Source organism: Perognathus longimembris, chromosome 7 (genome assembly GCF_023159225.1).
Source record: "Perognathus longimembris pacificus isolate PPM17 chromosome 7, ASM2315922v1, whole genome shotgun sequence".
Classification (NCBI taxonomy): domain Eukaryota; kingdom Metazoa; phylum Chordata; class Mammalia; order Rodentia; family Heteromyidae; genus Perognathus; species Perognathus longimembris.
This window is the reverse complement of record NC_063167.1, coordinates 76248902-76271552: the sequence shown is the minus strand read 5'-3', so window position 1 is coordinate 76271552 and position 22651 is coordinate 76248902. Positions and strand designations below refer to the sequence as shown.

The 22651-nt window shown below is 39.8% G+C and overlaps 1 protein-coding gene across 3 annotated transcripts in view; it reads right to left on the bottom strand.

The window, feature by feature from the left end:
* The window catches only part of Fnbp1l (formin binding protein 1 like), a 92189-nt gene that overhangs the window by 53088 nt on the left and 16450 nt on the right, over positions 1 to 22651 (bottom strand). For all 3 annotated transcript variants that reach the window (XM_048351990.1, XM_048351988.1, XM_048351989.1), the window contains exon 2: positions 4326 to 4441. In XM_048351990.1, coding sequence (XP_048207947.1) covers positions 4326 to 4441 — 116 coding nt within the window. The remainder of the gene's footprint in view (positions 1 to 4325; positions 4442 to 22651) is intronic.

The following is a 22651-nucleotide window of genomic DNA, read 5'->3' as shown; positions in this document are numbered from 1 at the left end:
CTAAAAGACTGACAAAGAGGGGCTAAGGATGTAGATCAGTGGTAGAGTGGCATGAGGCCCTGGCATCATTAACAGCCAAACTTTTTTTTTTTTTTTGCCAATCGTGGGGCTTGAACTAAGGGCTTGGGGGACCTGGGCTCTGTCCCTAAGCTTCTCTGTGCTCAGGACTAGCTCTCTACCACTTGAGCCACAGCGTCACTTCCAGCTATTTTTCACTGAAAAATCAAAGGTTATATTAGATTATTTAAGAGAATACTTTTATAAACGAATCAGGAATATCTGTGTTATGAGTGTGGCTCATGGTAAAGTGCTCGTGTAGCAAGCTTGAGGCCTTAAATTATTCAAGCCCTAGTACCACTATATATATTTTCCTGGTTGCTATATATACATTTATTTGTATATATATGTGTGTGTGTGTGTGTATACATACAGACATATATATGCTAACCAGAAATATGTTTTGTAATTCTTGTTAAGGCAAATGAGGCTGACTCTCTCTGCTAGTAAAGTGGTAGATTCACTGACTGAATCATCCCAATGTCCTGTTGGATGCCCATGAGAGAACAGGTGTTCTGCAGATGCTAGAAACACAATGAGAACATGAATCACCAAACTCTCGAGATTAGAGACAGCAGCATATGCAAACTGAGAGTTCAAACAACTCACTCATTGCTCGTTGCTCGTTTAGGTTAGTAATGTGGACAATTAAGTTAGGGGAAGAGAAAGCCATCTCTGTAAGTCTAATAGAATGGGATTAAATTATGCTCCATGGCACACAAATAAGTGTTTTAGGAACAGAAACCAATGATTAAAAGAAATGTACTCATTACCTGACTTATGAAATGGTAACCCCTCTGTACATCACCTTTATAATAACAATTTTTTTAATATTTTTAAAAGCCTGGGGGAGGTGGTGCATGCCTGTAATCCCATCAATTTGAATTGTAAATTCAGAACCCATCTAGGCTACATAGAAAGTTCCAGGCTAGTATGGGCTACACAGTAAGACCTTATCTTAAACCAAACAAATAGACAAAAAAAAACCTTAAAAACTCCTCAATACAATAGTTCAATAATAAAATTTAAAACTGTAAGAAAAAAGCTATAACATACCTTTACTAACTTTATGAATATCAATCCCGATCCAAAATATCCATTAGTTACCTAATATTAAGGAAAAGCTCTCCAACTGCTGTTTCCTCTTCTCTAATGAGTCATCAAGACAAAACTGCTAAGAGAGTTTAGGATAGCAAAGGGGGAACTAAAATAATACATAACTCCAATTTACAACAGGTTATGGAAAACACAAAAATAAATCTTCATAACAAAAAAACACTTTCTGGGCTGCAAATATGGCCTAGTGGTAGAGTGCTTGCCTCATGTATATGAAGCCCTGGGTTGATTCCTTAACACCACATATATAGAAAAAGCCAGAAGTGGCACTGTGGCTCAAGAAGTAGAGTGCTAGCCTTGAGCAAAAAGAAGCCAGGGACAGTGCTCAGGCCCTGAGCACTGACAATAAATAAATAAATAAATAAATAAATAAATGAATGAATGAATGAATGAATGAATAAATAAATAAATAAATAAATAAGGATTTTAAATACCGTAAGTATTCCTAGTCTCTCCCTTGAGAAGAAAATGAAAATAACAGCTTCTTTCACTTTAACTACCAAGAAAAATGTTTGCTCAAAAGGAAAGACTTCAAAGTGGTCAACCCTTTCTAAACTTATCTTTATGAAAAACATACAAGTAGACCTAAAACTATGAAGTAACATAATTTAAATTTCAGCCAAGTTCCTGGAAGTGTGGCTCAAGTGGGAGAGCACCTGGCTAAGGGAGGTTTTTACTTCAATACACTATACCAAAACAACAACAAACCCCAACTTTCTTTCTTTTTTTCTTTTCTTTTATTTGTTTTTTGGTGATTGTAGGGCTTGAACTCGGGGCCTGGGCACTGTCCTGTCTCTTTTGCTCAAAGCTAGCGCTCTACCACTTAAGCCACAGCTCCACTTCCCCAGCATTATTTTAGACTTGCAATATATCTAAAATGTTGATGGGTATGGTGGTGCATACCTACAGTCTCAGGACTGAAGCAGAAGAACCACAATTTGGAGGCCAGCCTGGGCTTTTATAAAGCACAGCAAATATTTAACATCTGAATATAATTGCTCTATCGGCAGGAAAATGTGCCTCACTGAGGCACACTCTTCCTCCTGTATATGAAATTAGCCACTGCAGTAGCAAAACTAGGGGGCATTAACTAAAAAATATTTCCCGCTAATGAGGAGGAAATAAACAGGGCAAACCTCATCCTGTTGAACAAAACATACTATAAACAGCACCTGCTAATTCAATCATTTACTAGGTATTCATCCAAAGCAGCAAGTTTTAATGCAGAGGGAGAAGGGAGTAGACAGTTTCAAATTAAACAAGCTTCCTGCCCACTCTATTATTACTCAAATATTTCAGCATCACCCAATAAGCCCCATCCTGTTGGGAATCACCACTACTGAGAGCCACAGCCAGGATGGAAATATGCCAAATTCCTTAAGTATGCAGCATTCCTTGAAAGATACAAGTCACTGAACTACAGCACACATAATAAAGTCTACTTTCTCATTACAAATTAAATTTTTCATTTAATTGTGAGTTCTTGTCACTCTTCCATCAGTAAAGTAGTATTCACCCCCCCCCCCTTTTTGGCAAGTAAAAGAAAATATTCATAGTTTGGTAAATTATCAGTCCCAAGAGACAGAGGCAACAAGTCTGCCATTTATTAGATGACTTCTCCTGGTGAGGGGGAGGAGGGAACAAGAGAAGAAAGAGAGAAGAGGGAAAGGGGAAGAAAAGGGAAGGAAAAAAGGAGAGGGGAGGAAGGGAGGGAAAACAGACAAGAAAAGCCAAAGTCAAATGGATCAGGAAACTAGCATGTCAACATTTCAATAAATATCACAAAAATAATATTATATCATCATAAAGTATTATAAGTAATTATACTGGGTTTATTCCATTTAACAAATTGGTTATAAGGACGACTATATTGGATGCATGTCGCTTATCTCTCATATAGTTACCCTTCCTTCTGGGATCACTACTTTAAATTTATCAGCTTTAAGTCAATATAGTATTACCATCTCAGTGAACTGTTCAAAATAAGCATACTTAACCAGAGTCCATATGACAAAAAATGTTTGCTAGGATTTCTGTAGACAGGGTGGTACAGCCTGTACTCGCTTTTTCTTCTACTCCCTCTCTTCTCTTCTTTCCCTTTTCCTCCCCTCCAAAGGTTTAACAGAGAAAAGTGTTGTTCTTCTCCAGAATGCGGGGGGGGGGGGGGGGGCGTTAATGAATGGAAGCCAAGAATAAAGAAAACAGGAGATAGATCTAATTTCTCCCTCAAACCAAAATAAGACCTTTCAGTCTTGAGCACATGTTTAGGTTGGAATTTTTGTCACTTGCAATTTGAAGAGTCCTTACCTGTATAGCAAGAATCTACAGACCAATCTTCAAACTTCAAAAATCACTTTTACTGAATTAAGTTCCAGCAAACCTACTTGTCAAATAGTGATCTGAACAATGATGATTTTGCCAAGTGATAAAAATCTGAATTCCATCAGATTTTTTGTTTTGTTTGTTTACACCAGTACTGAGGCTTGAACTCAGGGTCTAGGTGCTTTCCTTGAACTTTTTTGCTGAAGACTAGCACTCTACCACTGAAGCCACAGCTCCACCACTGAGTTTTGCTGGCTAACTGAAGAGAAATGCTGCCTGGACATGTTCAATCCATAATCCTCAAGATCTCAGCCTCATGAGTAGTTAGGATTACAAGCATTAGACACTAGCAACCAGCCTTCCATCCATTTTAAGATTAAAATTTCTAACACAGAAATCAAAATTATCTATATCAGTAACATATTCCTGACTTAGATAAAAACTCTACTCAGTACAACTTTAATTTTAAATTCTTAAAAACTGAAGAAATGAGAAATTCTGAAAAAGAAAAGTTCAGTGTTTTGGAAAGATTACCAGAGTAAGAAGTTAAAGGGAATAAAGCACGAAAGATAATAGCTAGGTATATTTTTCATGGCACTTTGCTCCCAGATTCTAAATGTCATTCAATAATGAAATTATTCCTGATCCTCCTAACCAATATTCCTTATAGTACAAGTTGATGATTTGATTAAAATCAACCAAAGTGGTTACCTAATTCAATATAATTCTGATGAAAAGCATGAAATGTAACCCCTGAAATACTATTTATCTAATTTTAAACACTAAATATATGATTTCATTAGTACGAACTGAAAAAGTAGTTAACTTACCTCAATTGTTTTGCATAATTCTGTTCAATTTCTATCCTTTCTTTAACAAACTTGGCATATCTTTCCAAGAAGTCAATTCCCCATTGTGTGTGTTTGTCTAAGCTGTCGAACTGATCCTAAAAAAGAAAAGCAGAAATGCATTGAAGAAGTCTGACATTTTATCCATAAATATTTTAATCAGTTCCTGACATTTGAACAGAGAAGCAATGAGACAGAAAACTCTTGGTTCTCATTTACATCACCTTTCAAGACCAACAAATGGGTTCTTAAGCAAAAAACATGAAATTGCCTAAGCACCTTTACCTCGAAGGCCTCCCCTGGTTTCCACATTTTCCCCTGCTTGCCTTTTTGTAGTTAACTCCTACTTTAAGATTCCGTTCAAGCATGATGTACTCTAGACATAATGGCGTGAGCCACTGGAACCTGGAAAAAAAAATTAAAAAAAAAAACAAAAACATTCCCTTCCACCTCTTACCAGAGACCATCATTCTCTTTGAGAATAATCTCCAAGCCAGGCACCTGGTGACTCATGCCTATAATCCTAGCTACTCAGGAGGCTGAGATCTGAGGATCGAGGTTCAGGCATGAGGAACTAAGTGTCACTGTGCTGTTGCAAGAATTACAAGGAGAACAGGACTGTAAAAACTGGCCTGGGAAAAGAGAAAAGGAGCAGCCTATGAAAAATGGAGATGGTGGCTCTCTACGAAGAAGTGAAGACCACTTGCAAGAAAAAACAGGCTACGCTCACAATCTTGCCCTTCATTTTTAACAGGCTACATCCAGTTGGCAAGAATAATGGGATGGAAAGCAGTAGAATCATGGTCTGAGACTGGCCTAGACAAAAAGTGTAAGGTCTTATCCATTTGTTGTTGTTGCTGTTGTTGTGATTGTTGTTTAATTAACTTAAAACAGTTATGCAGAGGAGGATTTTCTTTATTGATATATTTTCATATAAACTTACAATATAATTAATTGTACAACTTGGGGTGAGGGGGAAGATAGAAGAAAAATGAAGGAGGGGTAACAAGTTTGACAAGAATTGTAATCACTACCTTAACATATGTAACTGTAACCCCTCTGTACATCAACTTGACAATTAAAAAAAAAGAATATCATAAAAAAAATAAAGAATGGGGGCTGGGGATATAGCCTAGTGGCAAGAGTGCCTGCCTCGGATACACGAGGCCCTAGGTTCGATTCCCCAGCACCACATATGCAGAAAACGCCCAGAAGCGGCGCTGTGGCTCAAGTGGCAGAGTGCTAGCCTTGAGCGGGAAGAAGCCAGGGACGGTGCTCAGGCCCTGAGTCCAAGGCCCAGGACTGGCCAAAAAAAAAAAATTTAAAAAAAAATAAAAAAATAAAAAAAATAAAGAATGGGATGGGTGGAGATGAAGCTGTGGAATGTTCATGGAGGAGATGAGAGGCACTGAACATTTAGGGAGGGACGGTTGAGTACTCTCAGGAAGGAGCTCCTCAATCACCACGCGCATTGGGAGAGAGGTGTTCTACCACCATCTCCCATGCAAATACGAATGTGCTCCTTTCCCTTCTTTTCCAGAGCTGCCTTTACTAATCCTCCTACCATGAACCCATCTTATTCTCTAGTGTTGGGTAGGTCTTATGTTGCCAGCTTTTAGTTACAGATTGCTTTTGCACCCAGTCTAGGTTTCTATCAACAACAGTGTTACTCATACACATGAAAAAAAAAAGTGAAGTTAATAAAGCAATTAAAAAGCAAAATAAAATAAAACCCACCCTCTCTCAATAAAATATGCATAGGTGTACTGTTGATTCTGTTTCTCTGGAGAAAACTAAAACAATAGTTAAACAAAACTTAAAGGAGGCCATTGAGCAAAGTACTAGAACAAATCAAAATGGATTCCCTCACACTATAAGTTCCACACCCACCAAACCAGAACTAAATTGTTCATCTAACCTGAGCCATATGGGAGAAGGAAAGCCAAACACCCAACTCCACCAGTTCTGGCCTGTATGACAAGGAAATCTCCTCTGCCAGAGCATTTACAGGGAAAGTGGCAGTGTTTGGTTTCTGCTTTCCACAGCCTTGGTCTACAGACAACCTGCTCTGCCCAATTACTCTCTGCATCTATGCTCTTTAAACAAAATTTGTGGTTTTGGCTTTCAACACAAGAACTTATTTGTCAAAGTTTTTTGTACTCAGATATATTTGTTCCTTGACATAGACACTTTTGGCAACAAAATTACATAATGAAGAATACATTTCTAAACATTCATCATGAAAATACTTGTTCTGTGCTTCTTGGAAAAGCAGCTGTTCACTACCATTAAAACTTCCCTTTGGTCTTTTGAAGAGACAGATTAAAGTTTCTCCTAACTAGCTGCTAGGTAAGCAGGAATATTACTGATAGCCATTTATTTTAAAAAAAAATGACATGTCTCAAACAGCTAGAGGATAAACAGCAACTCTGAGATTTTTAACTGTCCTTTGTCGTTTCACTTGGAAATAATTGTAGCAATCGGTCATCTATACCATAAAGTTACATTTATATTAAATTAACTATAATACAATAGGCCTCAATATTCTGGACTCTTAGCAATGATTTCCTTTGCTTACCTATAAATAATGATGTCAATAAACAGCAATTTTATTCCAATTTCCTTTTAAAAATTCTAGTCAAACCAAGAAACAGAAATATGGTGGGAAAGGGTAGGAGAGGCCATGAATAGAGGGAAAGTGAACAAATGCAGTCATTATATTCAATGTAAAATATGTACATTAAATGGAACTAGGTCACTTGAGGGTAAGGAAGGAAGGGAGGAAATGTGGGAGAAGAAAGAAAAGGGTGATACTGATCAAGAAGGAAGCATTGAGCCGGTGCTGGTGGCTAAGGCCTGTAATCCTAGTTGCTCAGGAGGCAGTTCCAAAGCAGCTGGGCAGGAAAGCTTGTGAGATTCTACCTCCAATAAACTACTAAGAAAAGGCCGGAAGCAGCACTGTGGTTCAAGTGGTAGAGCAGTATCCTTGAGCCAAACAAGCTCAGGGACAGCACCTAGGCCCTGAGTTCAATCCCCAGGATCAGCAGGCGCATGTATGCGCACATGCGTGCATGCACACACACACGTACACACACAAGTCATCCATGTAAGTTTTCAAGTTTTCTATACATCTTTCTTTAGTGGTTCCCAAAAACATAGCTGTAACGTGTTTCAGTATTACAGAACCTAACAAACTTAAGCTGAGAAATGTTAGAAACATCTGTACTTTAATCAAACTGTAAACTGTAATAAAGAAATCTGGTGTAATTTTCTCATAAAAAATATTTCTTAACTTATTTCTTGCAGCTGAAGGCATAAGTCTGCTAGTACAGCAGCAGCTGATGAGCAAAAGCATCAGGTACAAAGTTCTAGCTCTAGTCTCAAACAAAAAGAAAAAAATATTTTTTGCAGAGTACAGTGGTACATGTCTTTAGTCCCAGCTGCTTGGAACACCAAAGCAAGAGGATTCCTTGATCTCAGAAGCTGGAAAACAGTCTGGGCTATGTAGCAAAATCTTATCCTAATAAATAAACATTGTTTAGGGGTATTACTATACACCTCTAACAGTATTTGCTGAGATCATTTAGCTTGTCACCATACTATCATACAAACAGTACTACTGTCATCAGAAAAGGAAAAGCAAGTATGACACAGTAAGAAATACTCGGTCTTTGCACCAGTTCTTGTGCTTGGAATTCCCTCAGCGACAGGTGAGAGAATGCACTTTCCAGATCTTCTCTAACTATACCTGAGATGATGCTAATGAGCTGGCTCCAGGAGAATGGAGGTGGTGTGTCAGAGAAACCAGTCATTACAGGGCTGGAACTTTGAGCCTCAGCACCCAGCCTTTTGAGAGGGTCTAGAGATTGAATTCCATCACAAATAGTTGCTGGTTTAATTATGCCCACATATGGAACCTTCAAAATAAAAATTGCTACACAGGGCTGGGAATATGGCCTACTGGCAAGAGTGCTTGCCTCATATACATGAAAAAGCTGGAAGTGGAGCTGAGGCCTGAGTAGTAGCACACTAGCCTTGTGCAAAAAAGCTCAAGGATGGGGCTAGTGGCAAGAGTGCTTGCCTCATATACATGAAGCCCTGGGTTCCATTCCTCAGCACCACATATATAGAAAACGGCCAGAAGTGGCGCTGTGGCTCAAGTGGAAGAGTGCTACCCTTGAGCAAAAGAAGCCAGGGACAGTGCTCAGGCCCTGAGTTCAAGGCCCAGAACTGGCAAAATAAATAAACAAATAAAATAAAAAATTGCTACACAGTATTTTTTCAGAGTTAGCCTGTGCCAGGAGTATGGAGCATCCCGATTGCACAGGAATCAAGGGTGTTACCTCTGGACCTTTCCAGACCTCATCTCATGTATCTATCTGGTTCATAACTATCATTTATAGTATCCTTTACCATCAACCAGTAATAGTAATTACTTAAGGTATTACCTCTGTGTTTTGTGAGCAAATTATCAAACATGAGGAAGGAGTGTTAAATCACCTGATTTCCAGTCAGGTCATTCAGAAAAGCCAGAGGACCAAGACGTACAACCAGATCTGCAGTGGGGACAGTCTTGTGGGGTTTGAGAGCTAGACTTATGAGCTCAGCAATACATCCAGGTAGTAACAGAACTAAACAGTAAGATACCTCTTTTTTTTTTTTTTGGCCAGTCCTGGGCCTTGGACTCAGGGCCTGAGCACTGTCCCTGGCTTCTTCCCGCTCAAGGCTAGCACTCTGCCACATGAGCCACAGCGCCACTTCTGGCCGTTTTTTCTGTATATGTGGTGCTGGGGAATCGAACCTAGGGCCTCGTGTATCCGAGGCAGGCACTCTTGCCACTAGGCTATATCCCCAGCCCCAAGATACCTAATTCTTACCCAGAGAGTTGGACAACTAGTTATTAATTTGGAAAAAATATTACACTTTTGTTGGACTGGGATGTAGCTCACTCTGAGTACTTGTGTAGCATCCACAAAGCCTTTGTATTCCTAGCAACACACACACACACACACACACACACACACACACTTTCCCTTTAGAAAACATACTACCAATAAATTCTGAAATATTCTTAATTTTATTACAAGGAAAGCGATGAAACCAGTTAGCAGCACCAGTCAAAATCAAGAGGCTCTCACATTCCTGAATGCATGTTAAAACCTGGACTTAAAATCCCATCACAGGACTACCCAGCCCTATGTACATATAAATGTTCCCTGCTTTTAACCCCCAACAATCTGGGAAGCAACAATTATTTCTCAGTCCTGACCCTCCCATCCAGTGCTTTTCTTTGCTTCTTTGTGCTATCTTGCCCCCATCTACACCCAGTGTAGGGTCGAGGTAAAACAACTTATGCTTTTGTTATAAAAGTACACATAGGCCAGGCACTGGTAGCTCACGCCTGTAATCCTAGGTACTCAGGAGGCTGAGATCTGAGGATCATGATTCAAAGCCAGCCCAGGCAGGAAAGTCCGTGGGACTCTTATCTCCATTTAACCACCAGAAAACCGGAAGTGGTACTGTGGCTCAAAGTGGTAGCGCACCAATCTTGAGCTGAAGAGCTCAGGGACAGCGCCCAGGCCCAGAGTTCAAGCCCAATACCAACAAAAGAATAAAAGTTTTGTTTTAACATATGCTATCTTTTTATCAGTTTGAAATTTCAAAAGAGTCTTCCAATACACCCACGTTTAGAGCAGTATTACAATAGCCAAAAGTGAGACCAGGGCTGGGAATATGGCCTAGTGGTAGAGCGCTCGCCTCGTATACATGAAGCCCTTGGTTCGATTCCCCAGCACCACATATATAGAAAATGGCCAGAAATGGTGCTGTGGCTCAAGTGGCAGAGTGCTAGCCTTGAGCAAAAAGAAGCCAGGGACAGTGCTCAGGCCCTGAGCCCTAGGCCCAGGACTGGCAAAAAAAAAAAAAAGTGAGACCAACTCACTTAACCATTAACTGATGGGTGAATAAACAAAATGTAGTATACACAATGGAATATTACTTGTCCTTAAAAAAGGAAAGAATTCTGACACATGCTACATAATACAGATAAACCCTGAAGATATGGTACTCAAAAGAAGAAAGTCACAAAAAAAGACAAATATTGTATAATTCCACTGGCATGAGGTACCAAAACAGTTAGATTTGTGAACAAAAGAATGACAGGCTGGAGAAGGGAAAAAATGAGGGTTACTCCATATGTAATAGTGAAGCAGAACTATATTTATATTGTAAATGTGAAAGCATAGAAAAATGTTTAAAACAAGCAGTGCATTATAGTTGACTACTTTGGAGGAGGAGCTGGGTGAATTGACTGGGAACTTCAATGTTTACCTCCTCTCAACCTTTCCCTAATCTCAACAGCCACACTTTCCACACTGTGTTCTCCTCATGCTATTCCCTCCTCTCCTGCTGTTCATTCATGAAGAATATGATAACTCTGAGGAGAAAGACCACACCAGGGAATTTCTGGCCACTGTCTCACTGCAGTCTATTAAAATCCATTTAAACTCTGAGCTCTCAGAGAAAGATATTGGAGAAAAGAGGTCTTTCTCCAAGCTGGTCTTGAATAAATTGTTTTCTTACCACCACCTCTGTCTCCCAGGTTTTCAGTAGAGTAGCCTGAAGGGGGGAATGAAGAGTTAAAAGTAAACCCCATTTTCAGGCAGCCTCCGTTTTGTTGTCTTAGCAAACCCAGGGCAAGCTTATTAGGGCCCAGGCGGTCAAGAACTCTAACCGCCTGGGAATGCTTAACTCTAACCACCCCTAGAATGCCTCGAGCCTAGTGCCAATCAGATTTGTACCTGTATCCTAATCTTGCTTGCTTAAACACCTGATTGCTGTAACTTTGTTTTTTGTCTTGCTTGAACACCTGATTGCTGTAACTTTGTTTTTTGCCTTTATAAGCTCTGTGGAATCACAGCTCAGGGCGGGCTCCTAACCTCCACTGTGTCGGTGGGTAGGACAAGGCCCGGGCTGCAGCCTGCTTGAATAAAGCCTTGCTTTTGCATTTCGGAATGTCTGAGTCTCGGTGGTCTTCTTGGTGGTGGTTTCGCGACTTGGCATAACAGCCAATAGTATGGACCTTAAGAGTTCAGTAACAGAGACAAATATTTCTTCTGAAGATAGGCTTTTGTCTATCCTTCTGTTTTTGTTTGAACTGGGGCTTGAACTTAGGAACCTGCCCTCTCACTGGGCTTTCTTCACTTTTCTCAAAGCTAGCACCCTACCACTTGAGCCACAGTGCCACTTCTGGCTGAGGAACTGAACCCAGGGCTTCATGTATATGAGGCACTCTAACACTAGGCCATATTCCCAGCCCCCCTTGCTGGGCTTTTTTTTTTCTGAATAATTACTTATTTATTGTCAAAGTGATGTACAGAGGGGTTACAGTTTCATACCTAAGGCAGTGGGTACATTTCTTGTACAATTTGTTACCTCCTCCCTCATTTCCCCCCTCCCTCCTCCCCCTTTCCCAGCTTTCTTAAAGCTGGCATTCCACCACTTAAGCCACACTTCCAGTCTGACTTTTAGTCCTGCAGCTTGTACTCAGGGCCTGGGCATTGTCCCTGACTTCTTTTTGCTCAAGGCTCACACTCTACCACTTGAGCCACAGCGCCACTTCCGGCCATTTTCTGTATATGTGGTGCTGGGGAATTGAACCCAGGGCCTCATGTATATGAGGCAGGCACTCTTGCCACTAGGCCATATCCCTAGCCCTACTTCTGGCTTTTTCTGTTTATGTGGTACTGAGGAATCAAACCCAGAGCTTCATGCATGCTAGGCAAGCACTCTACCACTAAGCCACATTCCCAGCCCTAGTCTGGCATTTTGCTGATTAACTGGAGATGGTGTGTCTCTTAAGACTTTTCTGTACCAGCTGGCAATGAACTGCTATCCTCAGATCTCAGCCTCCTGCATAGCTACGGTGTGACTCAATGGTGCTGCCTTCGATAAAGAAGTTCTGGAGGTGAATGCTGGTAATGGTCATATGTGAATGCACCTGTTACTGCACTGTACATGTGTTAAAAAGTAAATTTTAAATACTTCACATTTTACCTTTTTTTTTTTTTTTTGGCCAGTCCTGGGGCTTGAACTCAGGGCCTGAGCACTGTCCTTGAGCCACAGCACCACTTCTGGCTTTCTCTGTTTATGTGGTGCTGAGGAATGGAACCCAGGGCTTCATGCATGCTAGGCAAGTACTCTTCCACAAAGCCAAAACCCCAGACCCTACTACAAAATTTTAAATGGAGTTGCTAAACTCTTATCAATAAGTTTTTTGAAATTTGGTATTTGGCAGATTACCGCTTGATTTAAATGTCATTGAAAATTTGCAGATGTTATGCTCTGTATTGTTGTTGTTTTCTATGCTTGCTAATTGTGGCAAGAGAATAATAATATTATTATTCCTAATATTATCTGAGCCCCTGGACATAAACCTGGATCTTGGGCCCCACCTAAGTTCAATCAATCACACACATCTCAGGAGTAAGATTTAAGGAGTAATATTTAAAAATTTTTAAAGCTGGGAGACGGTGGATCATCTGTTTGCCTTCTTTGAAGACTCCAAGTCTCTTAAATATTCACACTATACATGAGCCAAATGAATTATGCTGTTCCAACATTCCACTATATAGTAATGTGTGTTAAAAAAAATTTACTCAGTCTTTTTACTTTTACTTATAAAATGGTATTCTTAGTATAGTTTAAAATAACTCACAAAAATGTTACAGGACTTTCAGAAGTGACTTTTAAAAGTCACTATTTAATATTCAATTCTTGTTTTTATGATTACTTTGATACTGCCTTGCATCCAAATGAAGTCCTCATAAAGTATTTCCAGTCAAGCACCAAGGGATACCACCATTTAAAGAAAACTTTCTTCACTACAAAGCAGAATAATGACTTTGCTGTCCTACTTTGGACTCACTCTATGGCTCTGATTTTCTGCCAGTTTCTCTAGCACTTCTGAATACCAAACTACAACCAAAAAACACTTTTTTAAGGATCTCATACAACTGACTTTTTTCTTCCTCTTTAGTTCATATGGGCTGAAGACATTTTTTCTCTTTTGTTGGTCTCATGAAGGGAAAAATCAATTTAGGGTCAATCAACATCTACCCCTAAAATAAGCTGGAGAGTGCTGTTGGTTTTTAATCAATTTAATAATTTTCATGCCTTAGTATATTACAAACATATAAGAAGTGGAATACTTAGGAAACTTAACTGGTATCGTTCAGTTTAAAATTTTTAATCAAGCTTATAACTTCAAAATATATTCAAATGACCCCGACCACATTTCCCCCACAGAATGGTCTTGGTATACTTGTCAAAAAATCATGTGATTAGTACACAGATATAGCTTAGTGGAAGAGCACTGGCTGGGTTCTCTCCTTAGCAACACGATTATTCTTCTATCATTACTAATTACTAATAGTTTCTAATTTGATCATGTAAGCAAGTGTTTATTCTGGGCACTCTACCTGATACCACTGAATACTACATAAAAAAAGTTTTGAAATCAGGGGCTGGGAATATGGCCTAGTGGCAAGAGTGCTTGCCTCGTATATACATGAAAAGCCCTAGGTTCGATTCCTCAGCATCACATATATAGAAAAGGTCAGAAGTGGCGCTGTGGCTCAAGTTGGCAGAGTGCTAGCTTTGAGCAAAAAGAAGCCAGGGACAGTGCTCAGACCCTGAGTCCAAGCCCCAGGACTGGCAAAAAAAAAAAAAAAAGAAATCAAGAAGGTTGGGCTGGAAATATGACTCATGGTAGAGTGATTAAAAAGGCCCTGAGTTCAAACTCCAGTATCACTAAAAAGAGAGGGAAGGAGGAGAGAGGAGGGGGGAGGAGGAGAAGCCCTTCAACTTCCTTATTTCACAATACTGGTTTGTCATTTCAGAGTCCCAGAAAGAGTCCACATGAATTTTAGTACAGATTCACTGATCTCGGCAAAAAATTTCCTTGAGGATTCTTCCAGAGATTAGACTGAATCTGAAAATCAGTCTGGGTAGTATTGACATCTTAGCATTTCAGTTTCCCAATCCATGAACACGGATGTCTTTCTAATTATTCTTTCAACTTCCTTCAGAAATGTTTTGAAGGTTTCAATGTACTAGTCTTTCTAGTGTTTCATTTCATTGGCTTTTATGCCCATTATTGGTTTTTTTCATACTATTTTAAATGGACTGTTTTCTTTTTTTTTTTTTCTTGGCCAGTCCTAGGCCTTGAACTCAGGGCCTGAGCACTGTCCCTGGCTTCTTTTGCTCAAGGCTAGCACTCTGCCACTTGAGCCACAGCACCACTTCTGGCTTTTTCTATATATGTGGTGCTGAGGAATCGAACCCAGGGCTTCATGTATGTATACAAGGCAAGCACTCTTGCCACTAGGCCATATTCCCAGCCCCTGGACTGTTTTCTTAATTGCTTTCCCACCCCACCCCGTACTAGGGATTGAACTCTGGGCCTGAGCACTGTCTCTGAGCTCCTTTTGAACAGGGCTAACACTCTACCACTTGAGCCACAATTCCACTTCCACTTTTTTCTGTGATTATTTAGACACAACTCTCATGGACTTTCCTGCCTGGGCTAGTTTCAAACTGTGATACTCAGATTTTAGGCTCCTGAGTAGCTAGGATTACAGGCATTTGCCACCAACACCTGGCCTTAATTTCTCTTTTTGATTGCTCATTACTGTATAGAGACACAATTTGATTTTTGCATGTTGACTTTCTACTCTTCATTTTACTGAGTTTGTTTCATTATGTATCCATTGCTCCTACTAGAACTCACAATATTATCTTAAATACAAATGGCAAAAAGTGGGCATACTTGTCCTTTTCCTGTTCTAGAAGAAAAAAGTTTTAGTCTTTTCCATTCAGTATGATGTTAGTTGTAAGGAAACAAATTTTGAACTTAGTTCCAAAATACAAGTAATATATGGACTCCTAAAAGCTAAAGGAAAAAGCTTCCAGGAAGAAGGAACTATATAAAAAGCAGGAATAGAGAAGAGAAAGTTTTAATTTTCAATACTATTCTTTTTTTTTTTTTGGCCAGTCCTGGGCCTTGGACTCAGGGCCTGAGCACTGTCCCTGGCTTCTTCCCGCTCAAGGCTAGCACTCTGCCACTTCAGCCACAGCGCTGCTTCTGTATATGTGGTGCTTGGGAATCGAACCTAGGGCCTCGTGTATCCGAGGCAGGCACTCTTGCCACTAGGCTATATCCCCCCTCAATACTATTCTTAAAATCAACCAAGATCAAAGAGGAAATATCAACTACCTCCATATTTCTCATTGCCACAACGTGAGACAACTATCCAAAAATAAACTATTGTACAAACTCTGAACTCTATCCTTGTAAAATGATTACAATGCACAGTATATAGAAATTCTATATACTGCACATATATACTTAAAAAGTGTACAGAGAGAGATAGAGAGGGGTGAATGGGTGACTAATAGTAAAATCCTGTAGGATGAAATAACAGACAAATTCATATATTCTTACAAACTCAATATAAGAGACAACCTTTTGAAAAAGTGGCCTTTTTAGACCAAAAACAAAAAATCTAGTCAGGGAGGGGGGAGGGGAGAATGAGGGAGGAGGTAACAAACAGTACAAGAAATGTATCCAATGCCTAACATATGAAATTGTAACCTCTCTGTACATCACTTTGACAATAAATAAGAAAAAAAATCTGGTCAATTTATAAAAGAATTTCATGAAGCCAGGCGCCAATGGCTCACACCTGTAATCCTAGGTACTCAGGAGGCTGAGATCTGAGGATCACAGTTCAAAGCCAGCTCAAGCAAGAAAGTCCATGAGACTCTCATCTCCAATTAGCCAACAGAAAACTGGAAGTGGTGCTGTGGCTCAAAGTGGTACTAACCTTGAACAGAAAGACCTAAGGACAGCATCCAGACCCTGAGTTCAAGCCCCACGACCAACAAAAAAATAAATAAAATAAAATAATTATTATGTATATATAGAAAGCACTTGATGGTGTTTTTAGATAAGCCATTTTAGTTCCTTTCAAATACATGAAAGAACTCAAAGTGGAACAAATCCCCAAACATGCAAGCAATGTGGGAAATCCTTTTCTTTGAGTGATGTTTGAAGACACAAAAGAACACACACTGGGGAGAAATATTTTTTATTTGAGCAATGTGGGAAATCTTGCGTTTGAATGATATCACCACTATTTGAGTGCTTGTAAACAAATTCAGGAGAGAAACCATTTCTAGTAAGGAATGTGGGAAAGTCTTCAGTTAGTTATTCAAGTTCCTTGAGCAAACAAATAGTTCACACTGTACAGAACTCTCTACATGTAAGCAATGTGCTTTTCTGCTGGGTGATGTGGTTTTGTGTTTGTGTGTGTGTGCCAGTCCTAGGGCTTAAACTCAGAGCTGGGATGTTGTCCCTAACAGCTTCTTTTTGCTCAAGGCTAGCATTATATATAGCACTTGAGCCACAGAGCCACATGCAGCTTTTTCAGAGTAGTACATTGGAGCTAAGAGTCAAAGACTATTCTGCCTGGGCTTTGAACCGCAATCCTCAGATCTCAGCCTTCTGAGTAGCTAGGATTAGAGGTGTGAGCCACCGGCACCCAGCTCTGCTGGGTGATGTTTAACAGTATTCATGAACTCACACTGGAGGAAAAACCCCTATGTATGTAAGCAATGTAGCAAAGTCTACTTACACTCATCCATTCATTTATATTGGCCTTGAGTTCTGTCTAAGCTTTTCCCTGTTAATAGATGGTGCTCTTCGACTTGAGCCACACCTTTACTTCCAGCTTTTTGCTGATTAATTTGGGGTGAGAGTCTCAAGGATTTGTCTTTCTTGGCCAACTTCAAACTTCAATCATCAGATCTTGGTCTCCTGAGTAGCTAAGATCATAGGTATCAGCCACTAGCTCCAGGGAAAGCCTTATCCACTTTAAGCAAAGCTTGAACACCTGTACAAACCCAGTGAAGAAAAATGCGATATGTGTAAGTAACATGGAAATTAAATTGAGTGACTTTCAAAGACATACACTGGGCAGAAACCCTATGTGTTGATTTGTAGATGAAATGTTTCCAATAGACTCCTGTAAATAAATGCTAGGTCCCCAAGTGGAAGCATTACTTTAGGGATTTGTAGAAACTTTAGGATGTGGGGTTTAGTGGTAGTTCAAAGGAGGTGGAGAGTAAACACTTTGAAGTTTTATGTATCCCTGGGTACCTGTTTCCTGTTCTCAATGCTCCTTGATCACGATGAGCAACTTCAGACACATTTTCCCAGTATCATAATATTCTGCCTCACCACAAACCCCAAACTGACAGACTGAAAGACTACGGACTAAAAGCTCTAAAACTGTGAACCAAAACAAATCTTCCCTTTAGGCTACAAGAGTATTACAAATTCAAGGTCAGTGTGACCTACACTGCTGGAGGACATAGTGAGAGACCCTGTCCAAAACAAAGCAAATGTTCTCCATTTGTTTATTCCAGGATTTTGTCATACTAACTAAGGAAAGTATTTAATACATACTATGTGTGTAATCACTGTGGCAAGGCAGTTAACTCTGACACAGAAGAAAGACTCACACAGGAGCCCTATCCTAAATAAAGACGGTATAAAGACTTCATTATCACATATTTATATTCTAGCAATCATGAGAACAGAAAAGTGGAGAAAAATCTCTGTACATCACTTTGACAATAAATAAGAAAAAAAAGTGGAGAAAACCCTTATCAATGCAAAATGTGTGTGTGTATGTGTGTGTGTATGTGTGTGTGTCCAGTCAATCTAGTTCCACACAGACATGACAGAATAGAGTTTGGAAAGAAAGTTGGGGACTGGGAATATGGCTTAGTGGTGGAGCGTTTGCTTGATGCATAAAGCCCTGGGTTCGATTCCTCAATACTACATAAGCAGAAAAGCCCGAAGTGGCGGTGTGGCTCAAGTGGTAGAGTGCTAGCCTTGAGCAAAAGCTCAGGGACAGTGCCCAGGCCCTGAGTTCAAGTCCCAGGACTGGGAGGCAAAAATGTTGGACAGAAGAGATAAACCAAATCTTAAGACCACATACAAGATCCATATACACTGGATCAAAACTCCAGTATTACATGAAATAAAAATTACAAAAAGAGGGCTGGGGATATGGCCTAGTGGCAAGAGCGCTTGCCTCGTATACATGAGGCCCTGGGTTCAATTCCCCAGCACCACATATACCAAAATTAATTCAATCTGAGAGAAATAGTGAAAAGGTTGTCTAATACTGATTTTTGCATTTTGTCGCGAGTCTTACAAAAACAAAAGAAATTATTTTCAGTATTTTGAAATTATGGCCAATTTAATGTAATCTTACAGATATAAAAGAAGCTAGTGGGTAACTTATTTTTAAAAATAGACAGTAGCATCTAAGAGTTTGTATTTTCCCTAAACTACACACACACACACACACACACACACACACACACACACACACACACACACACACTAAAAAAAAAAAAGAAGGGCCTGGGGATATGGCCTAGTGGCAAGAGTGCCTGCCTCGGATACACGAGGCCCTAGGTTCGATTCCCCAGCACCACATATACAGAAAATGGCCAGAAGCGGTGCTGTGGCTCAAGTGGCAGAGTGCTAGCCTTGAGCGGAAGCCAGGGACAGTGCTCAGGCCCTGAGTCCAAGGCCCAGGACTGGCAAAAAAAAAGAAAAAAAGAAGAAGCTAGTGGCTTACACCTGCAATCCTAGCTACTAAGGAAGCTGAGATCTAAGGATCCTGGGTCAAAGCCAGCCCCAATAGGAAAGTCTGTGAGACTTTTTTTCTTTGGTCAGTCATGGGGCTTGAACTTAGGGCCTAGATGATGTCCCAGAGCTCTTTTGCACAAGGCTACCACCCTACCACTTTGAGCTACAGCACCATTTCCATTTATTTTTATAACTTGTTCTTCACTCATTGTAACAAAAACACATCATGCTGGTGTTACTACCCTTTTGGCAGAAATCATCAGTACCATACCTTTTGTCAAACAGGATAGTACATGGTAGTCATAAACATCTTATTATGTAATAATTACAATCAATAAGGTAACAAATTTTTTATTTTGTACACATATAAAGAAACTGACCTTGGGGCTGGGGATATGACCTAGTGGCAAGAGCGCTTGCCTCATATACCTGAAGCCCTGGGTTTGATTCCCCAGCACCACATATACAGAAAATGGCCAGAAGTGGCGCTGTGACTCAAGTGGCAGAGTGCTAGCCTTGAGCAAAAAGAAGCCAGGGACAGTGCTCAGGCCCTGAGTCCAAGGCCCAGGACTGGCAAAAAAAAAAAAAAAAAAAGAAACTGACCTTTAATGACCTCTCTGCTCTGAATACTAAAATCTAAAGCAGCTCAACACTTCAATTATACATTCTCCTTTTTTTTTTTTTTGCCAGTCCTGGTTCTTGGACTCAGGACCTGAGCACTGTCCCTGGCTTCTTTTTTTTGCTCAAGGCTAGCACTCTGCCACTTGAGCCACAGTGCCGCTTCTGGCCATTTTCTGTATATGTGGTGCTGGGGAATCGAACCCAGGGCCTCATGTATACAAGGCAAGCGCTCTTGCCACTAGGCCATATCCCCAGCCCCTACATTCTCCTTTTTTTTACTGCAAAATAATCATCATGCAAATGAATGTCTGTAGTGAATATAAAATATTTTTACTTAATACTAAGACAACTTTAGTACTAACATTTATTTTTATATGTGCATCATTTCATATTAGAAAAACCAATGTTAATACAAGCTTTTTGGTTTTGTTTGCCAGTCCTGGGGCTTAGACTCAGGGCCTAAGCACTGTAGCTGGCTTCCTTTTGCTCAAGGCTAACACTCTACCTCTTGAGCCACAATGTCACTTCCAGCTTTTTGTTTATGTGGTGCTGAGGAATCAAACCCAGGGCTTCACACATGCAAAGGTAAGCAATCTACCGCTAAGCCATATCCCAGTCCAATAAGAGTATTTTTATACTTGTATTATATGTTTTGGGAATTATCAGTAATTCTTTCAAAAATTTTATAAAACTTAGCTAGGTGTTGATGGCTCACACCCATAGTCTTAGCTACACTGGAGGCTGACATCTGAGGACCACAATTGGGAGCCAAGAAAGTCCATTATCTCCAATTAACCACCTGAAAACTGCAAGTGAAGCTGTGGCACAAGCTGGTAGAATGTTAGCCTTGGGCACAAAAGCACAGGGACATAACTCAGGCCCTGAGTTCAAGGCCCATGACTGCCAAAAAAACAGAAATATATATGTATTTATATTCATATGTATGCAAATATACAACAAAATGGCAAATACAGACAAAAAGAATGCTAAACATGTTTTAAATACATACACTACAAATATGCTAATAAAACATGCACGTGCTTAAAACCATAATTACAGAACTTAAAATCAAAACTGGGCACTGATGGCTCACACCTAGAATCCTAGGTACTTCAGCAATCAGGAACATCACAGTTCCAAAGCAATCCAGATGAAGTTCAGCTGACTCCATTACAAACAATAGCTAAACACTGTGGCACATGCCTGTCATCTTAAGTTACATGGAAGGCTGAGATTGAGAAGACTGCAACTCCAGGCCAGTGTAGGCAGAAAAACCCATGAGATTCCATCTCAATGGAAGAAGCTGGGTGTGGTGGTTATCTCCAGCCATAATGAAAAACCTAAATAGGCAGACCATGTCCAGGTGTGCCTGGGCAAGAAATGATACCTCACCTCAAAAATAACCAGCAGAAAAAGGGAAGTATAGCTCTTTTGTGCACACCTTGCACCTGCAGGTAAAAGGTTTTTTAGTCCAAAGCCCAGAATCACACACACACACACACACACACACACACACACAGAACTGAAAGTGAAATCATTTCACTTGATTTTTTAAAAAGTGAACTGTATTAATTTTTTTTTAATCTTTTCTTTTTTTCTTTTTCTTTTTTTTGTCAGTCGTGGGGCTTGAACTCGGAGCTTGGGCACAGTCCCTGAACTTCTTTGTTCTCTAGCATTCTACCACATTCAGCCACAGCACCACTTCCAGTTTTTGAGTGGTTAATTGGAGATAAGAATCTCATAGGGACTTTTCTGTCCAGGCTGGTTCAAACTTCCATCCTCAGAACTCAGGGTCATGAACACCTAGGATTACAGGTATGCACCACTAGTGTCTGGCTAAATTTCCATCATTTTTACTGTAGATATTGCTACTGACAAAATGTCTTTAGAGAGTAGTAAGGAGCTAGTTCATACCACTTATTTTTCCTCTGATCCTTTACTCTTCAAATAATCTTATCTTTTAGTAAGAAAGTGTATTAGAAAAGAAATCTGTTGAGAAAGAGCATATGGTATACACATGCTACCAGAATACAGCACTTTAGCCCATCTCAGTCATCTTGCACCATCCTCCTGGTTACAATATTTGGTCTTCAGTTAGTTATGGAGGACTGCAACCCTTGAAGACACCTTCTGATTGTTCAGATTGATTTGTCTTTTTTTCTGTTTCCTATAGGTCCTGGTGTCAACGATTTAATACCCATCCTTCTCCATTCTTCCTCCTTTTTACATCCTCATTCTTTTGTACCCCCTCCCCCACTTCCTTGTCAGGCAGGTTCTGGTTTATCAGCTTATCCAGCCATCTGCAAGTTCTACAGGCCGGCAATTCTCTGACTACCCGCTTTTCTACTAACTCCTGTCAGTAACACATGGTATATACATACAAACCTCAGTACTACAATAACTAATTACACAAGCATTATGTTAATGTTTCATATATTCACCTGATTTATTCAGATTTTGGACTATAATTTCTAAATGTAGGATTTAACTATTTTCTCAATTTATTTTTGAGACAAAGTCATGTGTGGCCCAAGGTAGCCTCAAATTTGCATTCTTCTTACTGCTCTCTCTCTCGAGAGCTGCAATTAAAGACAAGGACTACCACGCCTCCTCCCAACCTGTTTCTAATTGTTCTTATCTCCCACCTACTCTAGAATCATTTACTAGCTCTTGATCTCAGAACCTCACACTCCACATTTGCAAAACTAAAACCATTACAAGCACTGTAAAGTGAGAAAAATTAAATGTAAATAAATCATTTAACACAGAACTTGGCATTGATAGCTATTATTATTCATTTGTTTAATTCAACAAAGGAACAAGTATGGAGTTAGGCACTAGACACAAGACATAAGCAAAGACACAGGAAAAAGGAGCACTATTAGTCAAATAATCACAATTTCTCTTTAATTTTACTGGTTAGTACCTTATGAAGAATGTTAACACAGCAGCAATAGTT